General features: G+C 35.0%; 1 protein-coding gene across 1 annotated transcript in view; it reads right to left on the bottom strand.

The window, feature by feature from the left end:
- LOC107750946 (Krueppel-like factor 2) overlaps positions 1-430 on the bottom strand; it is a 2,043-nt gene extending 1,613 nt beyond the window's left edge. The window contains exon 1 of the mRNA XM_016566528.1: positions 311-430. Within this exon, the coding sequence (XP_016422014.1) occupies positions 311-379 (69 nt within the window). The 5' untranslated portion in view covers positions 380-430. The remainder of the gene's footprint in view (positions 1-310) is intronic.
- Positions 431-16,254: the final 15,824 nt, after the last annotated feature.

The following is a 16,254-nucleotide window of genomic DNA, read 5'->3' as shown; positions in this document are numbered from 1 at the left end:
GTGTGTATATATATATATATATATATATATAACAAGATACAGATATATTTATGAATATGAATATATATGAAACAAGATACAACAAAAAAATGGGCATTTATGATGTTTGTGCTGGCTTTCCGATGTGTATCTTCAGTGTTTATTTTATCTAGTGCAAACAAGTGGAAAACAAATATATTCGCTTAGTTAGATTTTTTTTCCCCGCAGTGTTTACGCCGTTTTAACCACTTTTGAGGTTTGGTGTCCCGCATTACCCAAATTCACCTTAGTTACACCATTTTACAAGTGCAAAAAAATGTCAAATACTTACATCCTCCCAAAGTTTCACCTTCTGGTTTGCAAACGTTGAAATCGAAGGCAAAAGGCAATGTAAAGCCATTTCCAAGATGCGTGCTGCGTTGTAATTTTCTTCTGTATTGTTGCACTTGCTCCCGAAATGAGGTGCACTAGATTACACATCTATCGCAAAGAAAGCAGTTTCAAGCAAAACTTTTGATGAAAAGTGAAGTGTGCGTGGTTTGAAACCAAATCTAGTTTTAAAAACCGAAGACAGCCAGTATTGTGTTTGTTTGTGGTTAGTGGATGATGGTGACGGTTAATGTGATGCTCTCCACCTGTGGCTCCTCTGCTGTGAACTTGACTTCATACTTCTACTAAAAACCACCAAAACACACTGAGCAAAGATTAGTCCGCCTTGACCTCAGGTAATGCTTGTTTGATCATTTTGTGGGGCTTTAAAGCCAAAGGTGGAGTAGCTATCTACAGATTATCACTTCAAAAACATCTGTCAGTCAATCAATGCCTGGATAGGCGAACATGCAAACAACTATTCTTGTCACATGACAAGAAAAGCATAAAACACATGGCTGTGTGTCTGTAAATATTTGACATTTTGAGCCGTTTATGAAAATGCACATTTGTTCAGGTAGAATAGCACGCATACAAAAACATATACATACGTGTGTGTGTGTGTGTGTGTGAGTGAGAGAGAGAGAAATGTATGGTCAATATTTTGTAAACATTTTCCCCTTGAAATTTTTGATTGAAAAATTCGAAAAGAATAAATTAATTCATTAATTTAGATTTTTTTCCCCCCCTCAGGTTTCATCTCAGGTATTGTGACTGACTCAGCATGACAAGTGGAGTTTTACCGTGTTTACTGTAGTAAGGGCTTTCTTTGAGGAACGCACGTAAAGCGTGATTAATGTGAAAGCGAGGCGTTGTGCGCTCAAAGGCGCTTTCTCATGATGATTGCGCGCGCAGCGGGTTTGTCTAAACGCGGACAGCAGGCGCCAGTCTCACCTGAGCTGCTGACTCTTTCCTCTCAGATCTTCGCCTTACTTTTCACCTCATTCAGGTGTAAATGGAGGGGATTAAATGGCTGGAATGCTGATGGTTGGTGGGAATTATTGGCTTTGCGTTAGCAGCCATTAGTGTCGTTAATGATGTCCCGAGGACGCGACGCGACGCGTCAGACTGTTTGCGCTACAGCACGTCATTAAAGAAGCTGACAGGAAAAGAAAAACTGGACAGGTTAATTAGTTTACGTCTGAAAAATACACAATTGGTTCATGAACTTTGCACTTTGGTTCCCATGTGCTACCATAGTACATTGATATTTACCACGGTACTGGATGACTAAATATTTACGTACTGTGATATGTGGTACTATGGTATTTGTCTACAACCATAACATTATTTGGTATATACTATGGTAATATACAAGACATAGGCTACTATATTCACATGTTACATCATGTGTCCAAAACCATTATCAAAGACATGGTAATATACAGTGGTACTTTTTGAGTTTTTAAACATGTTTTAAAACATAGTGTGATTTCTGTATCCATATACCATAGTATTTTTATGATAAATAACCAAAATGCATGGTGTTACTGAGGTAATCATATTAAAAACCACAGTTTTACCATGGTATTGTGTTGAAAAAGTGTTATATTGTAAACATGGCATTGGATATTTTGTTGTAAGTGGTATGTTGTAGTAAGTATATATATATCCTGATAAATACCAGCACTTAAAAGAGTACCATGGTATTTTCATAGTAAATTTCCCAAAACGTAAAACCTTTTTGTAACTAATGAAATCTTTCTGATGTTTAATTGTGTGAAATAGAAACTTATTGCATTGACATCTTGACCCCAGAGTTTTATCTCCAGCGTTTAATAACTCATAACAATCATGATTCTGATGAAGCGCTCAGATTCGCATCTTTTCCCTCAGTTTCTACATGCTTTTTGTGTTGAGTAAGAATGAGTTTGGGATGTTTCTCATATCTTTTGTCATGAATCTTCAATGGAAATGAAAGGTGGCTCGTACCTAATCTATTATGCAAACTAGAGTGCTTCTAGTTGGATTTGATGCTAATAAAATGATTAATTAAGAATTATGCAAGTGCCATTTGTAAATGATCATTCATATATATGCCATTAGTTTCCATTGAAAGCCACATAAGATTTTGAAAATGTAATTGAGAAAGCTCATACTGAGATCTCTGATTTTTGATTGCACGCTTTTCTGAGCATGCATGCTTTGAGACATTATTGAGGTCTCTTGAGAAATGTGAGATCTTTTTCTCAGATGCTAGAAACTTCTCTATGTGCTCTCTGTCTTATTTCATTGCTTTCAGAATTGAGATATTAAAGAGATCTGGTTTGTGATTTCTCACAGGTGTTGGGAAGAGCACGGTTGCAGCTAAAGAAATATGTCGTCATTCCAAGTTCCACAGAGCTCTGCAGGAAGTGTGTCCTTTGATTAACGGGATAAACTGATAGCACTTCCTCCCGCATGAGTTCAGGTGACTCTTCACTCACAACCGCATGAATTCATTCTGTGTGACACATTAAGTTTGTGTGTATGTTCACTGCTTCCTCCACGCTAAAATCAGATACGCTTTATGATGCAATGCATTCAGTATACATCCACTGCCGGTTTGAATTAAATACGATTATTTATTGCTTTTGAAAGAAGTCTCACCAGGGCTGCATTTATTTGATCAAAAATACAGTAAAAATAGTGAGATATTATTACAATTTAAAATAACTGTTTTCTATGTGAATATATGTTGAAATGTAATTTATTGCTGTGATCAAAGATTAATTTTTCAGCATCATTACTCCAGTCTTCAGTCACATGGTTTGCTGCTCAAGAAAACATTTCTGATTATTATCAATGTTGAAAACAGTTCATATTTTTGTGGAAACGGTGATACATTTTATTTTTCAGGATTCTTTGATTAATAGAAAGCTCAAAAGAGCAGCATTTATTTGAAACAGAATTATTTTGTAACATTTTAAATGTCTTCTCTGTCACTTTTGATCAAGTTAATATATGCTTGCTGAATAAAAGTATTTTTTTCTAAATCTTACTTTTACCCAAACCTTTGAATAAATAAAGGAATAAATTACATTTTAAAATATATTAAAATAGAAAAAGTTTTTAATTTTAAATTTTAGCTTTTAAATTTCCTTTAAATTGTAGCCTAATAATATTTTTTAATATTTAACAATGTTACTGTTTTTACTGTGTTTTTGTTATAAATAAATGCAGCATTGATGGAAAAAATACAGTAAAAAATACATCTTTAAAAAAGATGAAAATATGTTAGTTATTCCAAAGTTTTAAAATTATAATTGCATATACAGTGTATATATATATATACAGTGGGTACGGAAAGTATTCAGACCTGGCTGTATTAGATCAAATGGGTGCTTCTACTAAATACTGAGCATTTTTCAGTTTTTCTTTTTTAATAAATCTGCAAAGATGTCAACAATTCTGTGTTTTTCTGTCAATATGGGGTGCTGTGTGTACATTAATGAGGAAAAAAAATTAACTTAAATGATTTTAGCAAATGGCTGCAATATAACAAAGAGTGAAAAATTTAAGGGGGTCTGAATACTTTCCGTACCCACTGTATATACAGTATATGCTAGTTTTTGGCCTGAAACCGAAAATTGATAGACAGTGTCATGTTAAATTGCATTCTGATGTATTTCAGAACATTAACACACAAAATTGCGCTTGCGTGGCTAGAAGCATTTGCACTCAGTTTGTTTAAAGCATGTTTTGGGCTTTACATTGAGCGGGCATCACTGGCAATCATTGCAAATTTGCATAATGTCACCTCAAATTGCCTATAATGGGCTCTGTGGATGTGAACGGCCCTTGTTGATTCAAAACCCAGCGCTGGTTCTCTTATGTCATCTTATGTCATCCCCTGCATGTAGACGATACATAACGGCGCATGTTTGTGGTAACAGTCGCCGTGTTTAGGCAGCCGAACGTTACATATTCATTCAGCTCATTTTTTCCATTGCACTCAATGAAAGCAATTACAGACGTCATGTGCGCGCAGGAGTTTGACATGTGTTCAGACTGTCATGGCAGAGATCCAGCACGCTCCCAGCCCGCATTACATGCATCATTGCTAAATGATGTGTCAGTATGCAAGCATGTTCATGCCATCGTGTTCTATGAATTGCTATTTCCATCCCAGCATGCATGTTAGTGCATGTCTGTATGTTTATGTCTCTTGGCAGAAAACAACCTTATTTGACTTATGGGCTCTTAAACAATTAGATACGTTACTTATGTTTTGGAATTGCGTTTTTTTTAATTTAATATATAGTGATTGTGTTTTTATTTTGAAGCATTGAGTTAGTCACCATACGCCATTCTACTTATATTAGTATTGAAAGGGAAGTCTTCTCATTCTGTTCAAATGATTCATACGAATCCGAGTTTAATGCTGAGTTTTAAGTTGTGCCAAATCAGGCATCCCCCTAAGAATGAGCCGTTCATTCTGAGAATTATTTCTTAATCTTTCAAAATGACTTTTTTTGCACAATATTGAAATGATTGGGTAACGCATGTGAAAGTTGCAAAACATGACCATGTTTTTACATAAGCCGCACAGTCCGGAAAATGTGGGAAAATGTGCTGGATTTGTGATCTGTCGTAGTGAACGTTGTGTTATAGCAGATGCTGTGTTCACCTGGCGTGACTTTCTGTGCATTCACGATCAGTGTTGGGGAGTAACTAGTTACATGTAACGGAATTACGTAATTTAATTACAAAATAAAAGTAATTGTAATCAGTTACAGTTACTGAGAAAAAATATGTAATTAAATTACAGTTACTTATGAAAATGTTAAGGATTACAAAGGGGGATACATCTGCTTTTTTTCACACACACTCCCAAAAACAGATTTAATTGATTTCTTTCATAAATTGCAGTGACTGCTCTAAAATATGAAACTCCAATGCCTCAGGAGTTTAGAACAAGCTTATTCAATAACTCTTTTATTTCCTATATGGGTTTATGTAGCTATGCTTAATTTTTTAAAGATTAACTGTTTTTTTTCCAAGGCATTGTTAGATTCCAGTGTTTACTGTCATAGCTATGTAAAGATTTGATTCCAAAAACAGTATCATAGCATAGCTGATCAAATATTTCTTGTTATAATTTTAAATATGTATTTAACCTCAGAATGATTTTAAAGTAAGTCTGATTTTGTGGTGTCTGTGCTTCAAAGGGGACATCGGATGCCCATTTTCCACGTTGGTATGATTCTTTAGGGTATTCTTGAAATGGCCTCAGTGGTCGTGTAAAACAACACCCTTTTTACCTTGCTCTGTTCACAGCGAATCATTTTGGGGCATGATCCTTTAAATGCTAATGAGCTCTGCTCACCCGCCCCTTTCTTCGTGGAAGAAGAGCAAACGATTTGCAAATAATCATAAAAAAAAATTTAGAAAAGTAATCAAAAAGTAATCAAATGTAATCAGTTACATTACTTTAATAAAGTAATTGAAAAGTTACACTACTTATTACATTTTAAGTAGGGTAACTTGTAATCTGTAACCTATTACATTTCCAAAGTAACCTTCCCAACACTGGTCACGTTAGATATGTATGCGACATAAACGTTACACTACAACACCCAAGCAGGAATTTTACAAACAGCGGTTTCTTTTATCGTTGCTTACAGTACGGATCATTCTCATGTCAATCTTGTGTCAGTCTCATGCCACGTTTCACTTGATTTGTTTGTGAAGTTTGTGCATTACACCCATTTTACATTCTTGGCTTTGTAATTATGATTTACGGCCTAAATGATGTGTCTAAACTGTAGACAGTCTGAACCAGAAGTGTTTTGTTTTCCTTTTCTTCATTTTAGGCCTAAGGCTTAAAATAGGCATCTAGAAAGCTGTCTTGCATGGTATTACTGCATTTATTTAGACATGTACCATGTAAGTACCATGTTTTGTGGAACATACACCATGTTCTGGACTTCTTTTTAGCATAGTAGTTTAATCAGACACCATCATTGTACCGTTACACCATCATAGTAGTGTAAATAGTTTATATATTTTGATCCGTTTTTTTGCGGTACGTGAGTCTTTTATTCAAATGTGTGCATTGCCGTGTTAATCTAGTATTATATTTTTGTTTTTGCTAATAATTTATTTTCATGTTTTCCTTTTTTTTTTTTTTAACCATAATTCTAGTGAAAATGTTTGTCATTTTTATAGTATTTATTTATTAGTTTTAGTTATCTTATTACTTCAGGTTAAACTAATATTTTTATATTTTCTGTTTTCACTTTAATTTTAGTTAAAGATGACTTTTTGTTTTTGTAATTTTATTACAAATTTTTATTTATTAAAGTTAGTTTAGTATGTCAAGTTAAACGGTTTAGATTTCATTTTTATATTTTCTGTGTTCACTGTAATTTTAGTTAAAGTTGTACTAATTTTATTGTGTTTTTGTATTTTTTATTATTTTTTTAAAAATATGTCAGTATAGTTTAACTTATTTATTAAATTTAGTTTAGTACTTCAAGTGAAACTAAATGATTTAGATTTTATTTTAAAATTTTCTGTTTTCACTTTAATTTTATTTGTATTCGTTTTTTTATTTCTATATAGTTTTTATTAATTTTTAGTTTTAGAGTGGTGAAATCAAATAATTTTAGTGGTGAAATAAAACTATCTGAAATAAAATAAGTTCTAAATAAAATAAATTCTATTTTATTTCATGTAATGAAAATGTAAATTTTTAAAATCGTTTTAGTTATTGTAATAACCCAGCTGTGACGCGCTGCCGTTTGTTCGCTCGTAGTAGCGTGACTCTTCATAGGGCTGCGTGCCTGAAGGATCTTTTCTAGTGTGCACTGCCGGAGAAACATCCCGCGAGTCTGAGAGTGAGTGGGATCCTGCCTGGACCTTTTATACCCGAGTTATTTTTAAACACACACCCCTTTCTTATTTCCGTGTTTCCTCCTGAGGAAGCCGCTTTGGCCCCGTTTCCTGCACACACGCCGACAGATTCGCCAGGAATCAAAGAATGATTGCATTGAGAAGCGCGGCCTCTGTAAGGAAAACACAAGAAGGGTGAAAAATGAAAAACAGAGTCGGTCTGGCACGTGTGACGGGCTCGACTGGAATTCAAAGGCCTGGATGGACTCCAGCTCTAATTTCAGTACGCCTGAAATATTTGTGGAAAGTTCTGGAACAAGAACTTGCCTTTTTCCACTCCGTGCACCTGAGAACCGCACCGTTCACATCCACATATTGAGATGAAACGTCACAAACAGAAACATAGTATCTGATGACGGGCCTATTAAACACGACTGTTTGGATTTTCTCAGTGTTACATAAGACTCTTATAGCATCAGATTACATAATTCCACCTTGATAGCGTGTTACTAATTACATAACATTTCTTTATAGGAAGCGCGTGTCTCCTCACAAAACATGAGGAAGAGCAACCTAGTAGTATGTTAAGATGTCATAGTCAACACAAAAGTAGACAGGAAAATGATGCTGTCTTGTGAGATACCTCTGTTTAGCACTGCATATATCTTTCATGAAGAACATGTTTGATCAGAGCCAGTGTTACAGAAGCAACATTGAGATGCTAATATTTTTGTCAGTATTTTTTGAATTAGTACTTTTTATTTTTATTTTTCATTTTATTTTTTTAAATGTTAGTATTTTTGACATTTTTATTAGATTTATTCATTTTTTTGTCAATATTTTTAATTTTTCTAATTTAAATTTTCAATTTAATTTTAAAGTTTTAATAATTGTGTTGTGTGTTTTGTCAATTAAAAAAATGTTTTGTTTGGCAATATTTTGTATAATTTTAGGTTTTATATTTTCATTTTAATTTTAGTTACATTTTTAATAATTTTGTTATTTTTATTCGTTTTTGTTTTTGTAAATATTTTGGGTATTTTTTTATTTTAAATTTAGTTAAATTGTTTATAGTTTGTTGTGTTTTTTTGTAGCTTATGAGTTTTTGTTTTTTGTCAATATTTTGTCAATATATAGATTTTTAGTTTTCATTTTAATTTATTTAATGTTTTAGCAATTTTGTTGGGTGTTTTTGTCATTTTTATTAGTTTTTGTTTTTCGTAGATATTAGTTTTATTTTTAGAATTTCAGTTTTAATTTTAGTTAAAGTTTTAATTTTGCTGTGTGCATTTGTCATTTTTATTAGTTTTTTAATGCCTCTATAGTTTTTATGTTAGTTTAATTTTTAGTTTATTTTAGTAAAAGAGAAATGTTGCTTAAAGTCCCCATGAAATCAAAATTAAAGTTTTTATGGTGTTAGTATCAATATGTTAGTCTTAAGGTTATCTATAAGGCAGTGTGCTCCAAAACAGTGACAAAATTCGCATTTAGAAGATATAAGCATTCAAAGCTTGCAGTTCGTCACTTCCGCCAAAACGGCTCAATGCTTGTTTTGACGTCACATCGTACTTCAGCTTCTCATCAAACTTTCTGTCCAATCAAATGCTCTCTAGAATCCGAAGCCCCGCCCCCTACACTATAAATAGACGCTGAAGCTGCGGCTGAAATCGGTCACTTGTCCACAGAATTAGTATTTTCTATACAGTGAATGGCACGTAGTGCACTATATAGGTATATTCAAACAGTGTAAATATGCTTTCCATTGAGGAAAAAAAGAAGTCTGGTTTGGCGCTGTGTCACGCTAACCACCGCACCGCACACACACTCTGCTCCGGTCCAGAGACACGATAGCACGGAGCGGATCACATGCGCGAGTCGGCGCAGACCACAAAATGTATTGGAGCTATTTGAATTCTACACAGAATGCTATATTTTATAGCAATATGGATGAGATTGTGGCTGGCATACCCTGTCAAATGCGGCTTTACGGAGCTCAACAGCTCTGAACGGCTCTAGCCCAAGCTAGCCAAATTTTATTTCAAGTAATGTTTTTTTATGATCTTAATTTTAGTTTTAATTAATGATAGTAATCCTGATCAGAGCTTATGTGTTAGTAAGTTACATTACTTACAGACCTCAGATATGCACAGAATAATAATGCATGCACAGAAGCATCAACACCTGCAGCGTATCACAACGTTTATTAGTTTCTGCTTTCTATTAAAACGAAAGCAATGGCACACGGAACTATAAGGCATTTGTTCCAAGCAGAGCGTCACATTACCCACATTGCATTGCACTGACACCTTTCCAGGAGTGATTGTGAACTCTGTTATGACAGAGCGCTGGCTGAAGGCCTCGGCTCGTCGTGTTGAGTCCATAAGGATCTAATTGGGACTGGAGCAGCGAGTGTGGTTCTCATTTATTAGCTGTTAGCACCTAATCACGGCTGTGTTCGAGCCGCGCAGCCTCCTCAAGTGTTTTCATTGTCGAAATGAGACGTGAAAGGTGCTTTCTGTGTGATTAACGGAAGCAAACGCTGTAGTTGCGTGACGTTTAGCGTTGTGGCCATGGGTTGTGTCAGCAGTAACGCAGAGAGACATCGCTTTCAGTCCTCGTAACTCTGTTTTGTTCTTTTCATCGCTCGCTGATACTTTCTGGCAGATGTTATTTTTTTATGTGAGCGCTAATGGTTCACAGTTGAAAGGCAACCAAATGTGAAATTTAGTGTATAACAGACTTTCTTTCATTAAAATCACAGCTGATTCGCAGGCTGGCATTGAATCTGTGGCCACAGAATTCAATTCTTTTATGTTTCTTTATTAAATATTTGGGCTAATAATGCTTTCAGAGTCCGAAACAGTGATTTTAACCATATTTTATGATATTTAAACCTAATATGCAGATTCCAGATAGAAGAGTGTCCAATATAAAAACTTTCATTGCATTATAATAACTGCTATTAAATTCAACATGATATCATTATTGTACCTTTTTACTTTCTTAATGCATGTTCCTGCTTTTATTCCGTATGATTCATATGTTATTCCAAAGAAGAACAACATTTGTTTGTTTTTTAATTTATTTTAAATGTATTCATTTTAAATTCATTTTTAACGTTTAATCCTGAAGTAATAACTTTCACTCTTTTTTCCATAATTTTAAATGTATTTTAAGTGTATAATTTTTTTAATGTATTAATTATTTTTAATGTATTCATTTTCAATTAATTGTATTTATTTATTATGAATTTATTTTAAATGTATTTTTGTGTTTTATCATGAAGTACTAAGTTGCTCTGTGACTCTTTTTTAATTTTTTACATTTTCAGTTCATTTAAAATGTATTTATTATAAATGTATTTATTTAATTTTTTATTGATTTATTTTACCTTTATTTTTTATGTTTTATCATGAACTTGCTCTGCCAGTGTTTTTTTAATTTATTAATTTCTCAATTAATTTAAAAATGATTTATTATGAATTTATTTGACATTTATTTATTTATTCATTAATTTATTTATTTAAAAAAAAATCATAAAGTAATATTTTTTATAATACAAATTTTTTACATTTTCAGTTCATTTAAAATGTATTTATTATAAATGTATTTATTTAATTTTTTATTGATTTATTTTACCTTTATTTTTTATGTTTTATCATGAACTTGCTCTGCCAGTGTTTTTTTAATTTATTAATTTCTCAATTAATTTAAAAATGAATTCAATGAATAACATTGAATTCTCAATGGATAAATTCAGATAGATTTTTTTCATTCAGTATCTGGTTTGTCTTGAAAATGTTACACTATTAAACTAAAATGGGTGAAATGAAGTAAAATTGGCAAACAGTTTCATGTTGACTTTAAAAATCAGTAAAATGTTGTTCATGCCTTGAAAACTTCTTATTGTTTAATTGCAACCGTGTGATATTTCAGATGGTCAGTCGTACCTCAGATACAGAAGCAAGTGCATTTGGACATTCCAGCAGCAAACTCTAGCAGCTGAGTAAACATCACACACTTAAACAGAACAACCCCGGACAGTCTCTTCATTCAAACACTCGCACTACATCCTTCAGCACAGACATCTACACACTCCATCAGGATCTACATACTGTATATACATCCCAGCCGGGAAGAGCAGTCTGACTGTGTGTAGTGTGTGTCATTTTAAGGATGTTTCATTTGTTATACAGGATGCAGCGCACTGGAAATGACCTGAAATATGCGTGCTGGTTAGAGAACCCGGACTGAATGGTTCTTGCTGGTTAAGCTAGTTAGTTGGAGGCTTTTCAGATGTTTCTCCTGATCAAAGGAGCCTCGCATGAGTTCTCAAACTGTGCTCAGATTTGTTCACGATAACAAATTCTGCAATCAAAAGTCTCTATATGAATATCGGCATTGAAACTCTTTTCATTCTTCATGCATGTTCATGCTCTAATTCGGTATGAATCATTGTTGCACATTATTTCGAAGAAGAATGTTTGTTTATTTATTTAAACTTATTTAGAAATTATTTTACATTTATTTAAAATTTCTTGTAAATGCATCTATTTTAAAATAGTTAAAAATTAATTTAAATTTTTATGTTTATTTGTTTTAAATTTATTTTAAATTTATTTATTTTAAATTTATTTTTAACATTTTATTATAAAGTAATACCTTGCTCTGACACACTTATTTATTTATTTTTATAATCCAGTTAATTTTCAGAGGATAAATTCAAATACAGGTATATTTTTTACATTTAATATGTGGCTTTTCTTGGAAATGTTACACGATTGAAGTAAAATGAGTAAAAATACAGTACATACTGTACATTATTGTTTCTCCTCTATGCCCCGCCTTTCTGAAACGCGTCGATTTTTACAAAGCGCATCGGTCTGAAAAGCGAGGTGTGCTCTGATTGGCCAGCTATCCAGTGCGTTGTGATTGGCCGAATACCTCAAGCGTGTGACGGCTTTTCAGACCGATTAGTTTTGTAAAAATCGACGCGTTTCAGAAGGCGGGGCATAGAGGAGAAACAATAATGTACAGTATGTGGAAAATAATGTGTTTTTTTTACTTTAAACCGCATAAACACATTTCATTACACCAAATACACAAAATAATGTTCTTTTTAGCAGCATCATATGACCCCTTTAATATCTTCTAACACTTTATTTTGATGGGTCCACAACATACTGACTGTCATCTTATTCTACAAACCCTAAACCTAACCTAACAGTCTATTCTGAGAGTTGGTAGACATGTAGTTGCAAGGTTACTTATAGTTAGTATTATGTCTAAAGTGGACTATCAAAATAAAGTGTAACCAAAAATTCTGGCATCGTTTACTCACCCTCAAGTTGTTACAAACCTGTGAGTTTCTTTCTTCTGTTGAACACAAAAGAAGACATTTTGAAGAATGTTGGTAACCAAACAGTTGCCGAAGCTGCTTTCAGGTCGCTGGCAGCCATTGACTTCCATGGAAAAATATTCTAGCTTTCGCTAAGTGTATTTCGATTAAATCACTGTTTATGTGGTGAGAAAACATCAAACTGCTCTAAATTCTGAGTTTATAGTGATTCTGTAGTGATATTTTAGTATCTTACTACAGAAAGTATCTACAATCTTTACTAGCTAGGTTGGAGCTTTGTGTTTTGCTCAATGCAGTATTTTTTCTGATTATGTAATTTAATCCCTCTGAGTCCTTTTTTTGGCACAGTTGAACCAATTCACCAGAATGAATGAGTCATTGCATTTGAAGAGTTGCTTCGTTTAGGGTTAATAGTGGCCTTAACCTGGTGTTTGGTGTAGATTGGAATGCATTTTTCTTTTTTTAATTCGCCAAAACCATCTGAAAGGTGTGTACATAATGCAAAGCAAACCTCTGCACCAATTACAATGTTTTAAGCTTGTCGGCTTTCCCTTTTAAGGTACTCAATGCAAGTGAACATAGTGAGAGGATGTTAAACATAAGGCTGTTCTGAGCAATTGTTTTTATAGATAGAAACTATGAATCATCTTGCAAAGTAGGGAAGCACATAGGAGGGCAGTTGGGCGGTTACTGTGTGCAACTGTCAAAAAAAGAAATAAAACATACAACACCTGAAGGCAGGTGGGTGGTTGTTTGTTTTTTTGATTATGAAGATTTCCAGTTTGGGAATAGATTGATTTAGGTGCAGTCAGCTATTTTGAACCACAAGAAAAGAAAACATGGGCTGACTTCAAAGCCTGTCCAAACATACATTTCTGACATGTTTCATGAGCTTTTGGGTAATGCTATAATTGCCTGGTGGTATTTTCTGAACTGTCTTTTCTCACAAAGTCTGACTATAATAGCCGTTAAGCATAACCGAAGGAGAGAGACGTGACGGCATTTGAAAGACACCTGAAAGGCTCACAAGCAGGTAATTAAGATGTATTGCATTTCAAGCGCACCTTGAAACAGTACAGGTAGGTGCATAGTTTGGGACTTGACTCTGTCACAGTGCATTAAATGTGTAGGATTAGCCTGAACGCAGATCGTACAGAGAATGATCTCGATTCAATCTCGCGCAGCTGCTCTGGGGTTTGAACTGCTTGACCTGCAGTGATTAAGGGACTTGTGTTGATCGGGTGGGTTCGAATTTCCTTCACTGAGGAAATATTACAACTGATCCACTGTGACTCGTGAGACTTAATAGAGTTCACACTCGTTTCATTTATCTATCTATCTATCTATCTATCGTTCCATCCATCCATCATTCTATTTATAGTTCCATCAAGAGCTTGTAACACTCCAAAGAGAAAGGAAAAATTAAAATCGCATCATATGACCCCTTTAATATATTGTTCACTGTTAGTCAATGTAAGATAATATCTTAACAAATGAGACCTTTTTGTACAGTGTTATAATTTTATTGCTCTCTTACTGAATGACTCACTTGGGTCTGTTTTTAGTTTTAGGACGAAGTTGATGCTTCAATAAGACATGAGTGCAACTACATTTTCAACAAGTTAGTGAAGATTTCGCAGATGACATGGACTATACCACGTCTAACTTTTAGGTCCTGTGACTCATCTCATCTTTTCCCATTAATCGTAATCAGTTAAGATTCAGGACTCATGGGAAAGTGGAACAATCGGCCCTGAATGCGGTCAAATCCACTAGCTTTGGGAGTTCACACAGAGTTGTCAGGCCAAATGACCCTCATATATTGATGATTGTGTGATTCACAGCTACAGGCCTGTACTAGTGCTTATCATCCATCCAGATCCTTCAGTAGAAGCGCTTGTCAGGTCAGCTGTTAAACAGTTCAACAGTCATGAGTAAATTTGTGAACCTGTTTTAGGGTGTAACCCCCACTGACTAATTACGACGTTTGGGCTTGGCTGCAACGATGGCCGCAAGTCGCTGAATTCAACGGAGATCTGAAGATGCACGATTAGGTGTGAGCACGCGATATCGGCTCTCGACACGCGCCGATGCGAGCGCTTCCAGCAAAGCTGTGTGTTTCATTGGTCAGGCGCTGAGCTGCTGTGGTCGTGTGGTTTGCGATCGCTGCTCTTGATGTAGTTTTTCACTTTCATGATTAGTGCAGGTAACGATAGAAAGCGTTGCTTTGGGTTCACACCAACAGGAAGCTGGTGCAGGTTGTGGTTCAGAGGACACGCCCTGTGCTGAATAATCCAACACGAGCTGCATTAACGTCTTAACTACTGCTGAAGTTTAAGCACCGAGCCGATTCGATTAAATCACTGTTTATGCGGTCAGAAAAAAACGTGTTTCTGAATGCGGTCACAACATTAGTCTCGGGGAAGCTGTTTTCGGGCCATCGCTTCTCAGAATGCAAGCGGCTCATGATTTAACTCGATGACTACCCAGAAACTAGTGAAAATGTTACGAAGATTTTGATGAAGTCACTGCTCATGCAGTCAGAAAAAAAACGTGTTTCCCAATGCAGTCACAACATTAGTGTCGGAGAAGCTGCTTTCGTGCCATTGCTTCTCAGAATGCAAGCGACTCGTGATTTAAATTACATAAAAGGATAGTTCGTCAAATTCGGTAACACTTTATTGTCCATCTGTCTGTCGTTCTATCCATCCATCCATCATTCTATCTATCGTTCCATCCATCCATCCATCCATGTATCATTCTATCCATCGTTCCATCCTATCTATCGTTCCATCCATCCATCATTCTGTCTATCGTTCCATCCTATCTATCGTTCCATCCATCCATCCATCCATCATTCTATATATCGTTCCATCCATCCATCCATCCATTAATCTATCATTCTATCTATCGTTCCATCCATCCATCCATCCATCATTCTATCTATCGTTCCATCCATCCATCCATCTATCATTCTATCTATCGTTCCATCATCCATCCATCTATCTATCTATCGTTCCATCCATCCATCCATTCATCTATCATTCTATCCATCGTTCCACTCTTTATATATATATATATATATATATATATATATATTTGTACTTGATATAATGTCATATTTTTATATGTATACATTGCATAATTATGATTATATACATTATTATTATTACGAAACTGGTTTTAATCAATGTGAGGGGGCGTGTCTGACGTAACTGCTGCTCCGATTGGCCGCTCCCTCTCCTCACCGCTCAGTAGTGATGTAGTCTTCTGACATCATCTCACATCCAGTCTGTGTTTGTCATTGTAACGGCGGTTGCCTGGCAACATCACACCTTCAGGAAAAGGAATGTATCCACTCTAGAATGTTGATTCCTCATCATTCTGATGGAATGATTTTGTGGCGAAAGAGACAGTGTGAACCTGAGGTGAAAGGTCAAGCGGGCTATTGGTCAGTCTGAGAAGGACATATGGCCTGGAGGAGGTTGTGGCATAACCTCTGTCCTCCTTCACCTTGACTGTTCATCTCCTCCTGTCTCTCTAGTTGTCTCTTCATCACCTCCAGGCTTGTGTGCTAATCAGTGGAGCTGTCAAGGGCTGCTAAAGCGTGACCCCGGCCCAGGGCCAGAGTGTGTCACAAGCACCAGGCACTTGTCTGCATTAAGCATCTC

The sequence above is a fragment of the Sinocyclocheilus rhinocerous genome, unplaced genomic scaffold (genome assembly GCF_001515625.1).
Source record: "Sinocyclocheilus rhinocerous isolate Xijiao unplaced genomic scaffold, SAMN03320098_v1.1 scaffold1534, whole genome shotgun sequence".
NCBI lineage: Eukaryota > Metazoa > Chordata > Actinopteri > Cypriniformes > Cyprinidae > Sinocyclocheilus > Sinocyclocheilus rhinocerous.
The sequence above is the reverse complement of the archived record's forward strand: the minus strand, read 5'-3'. Positions and strand labels throughout refer to the sequence as shown.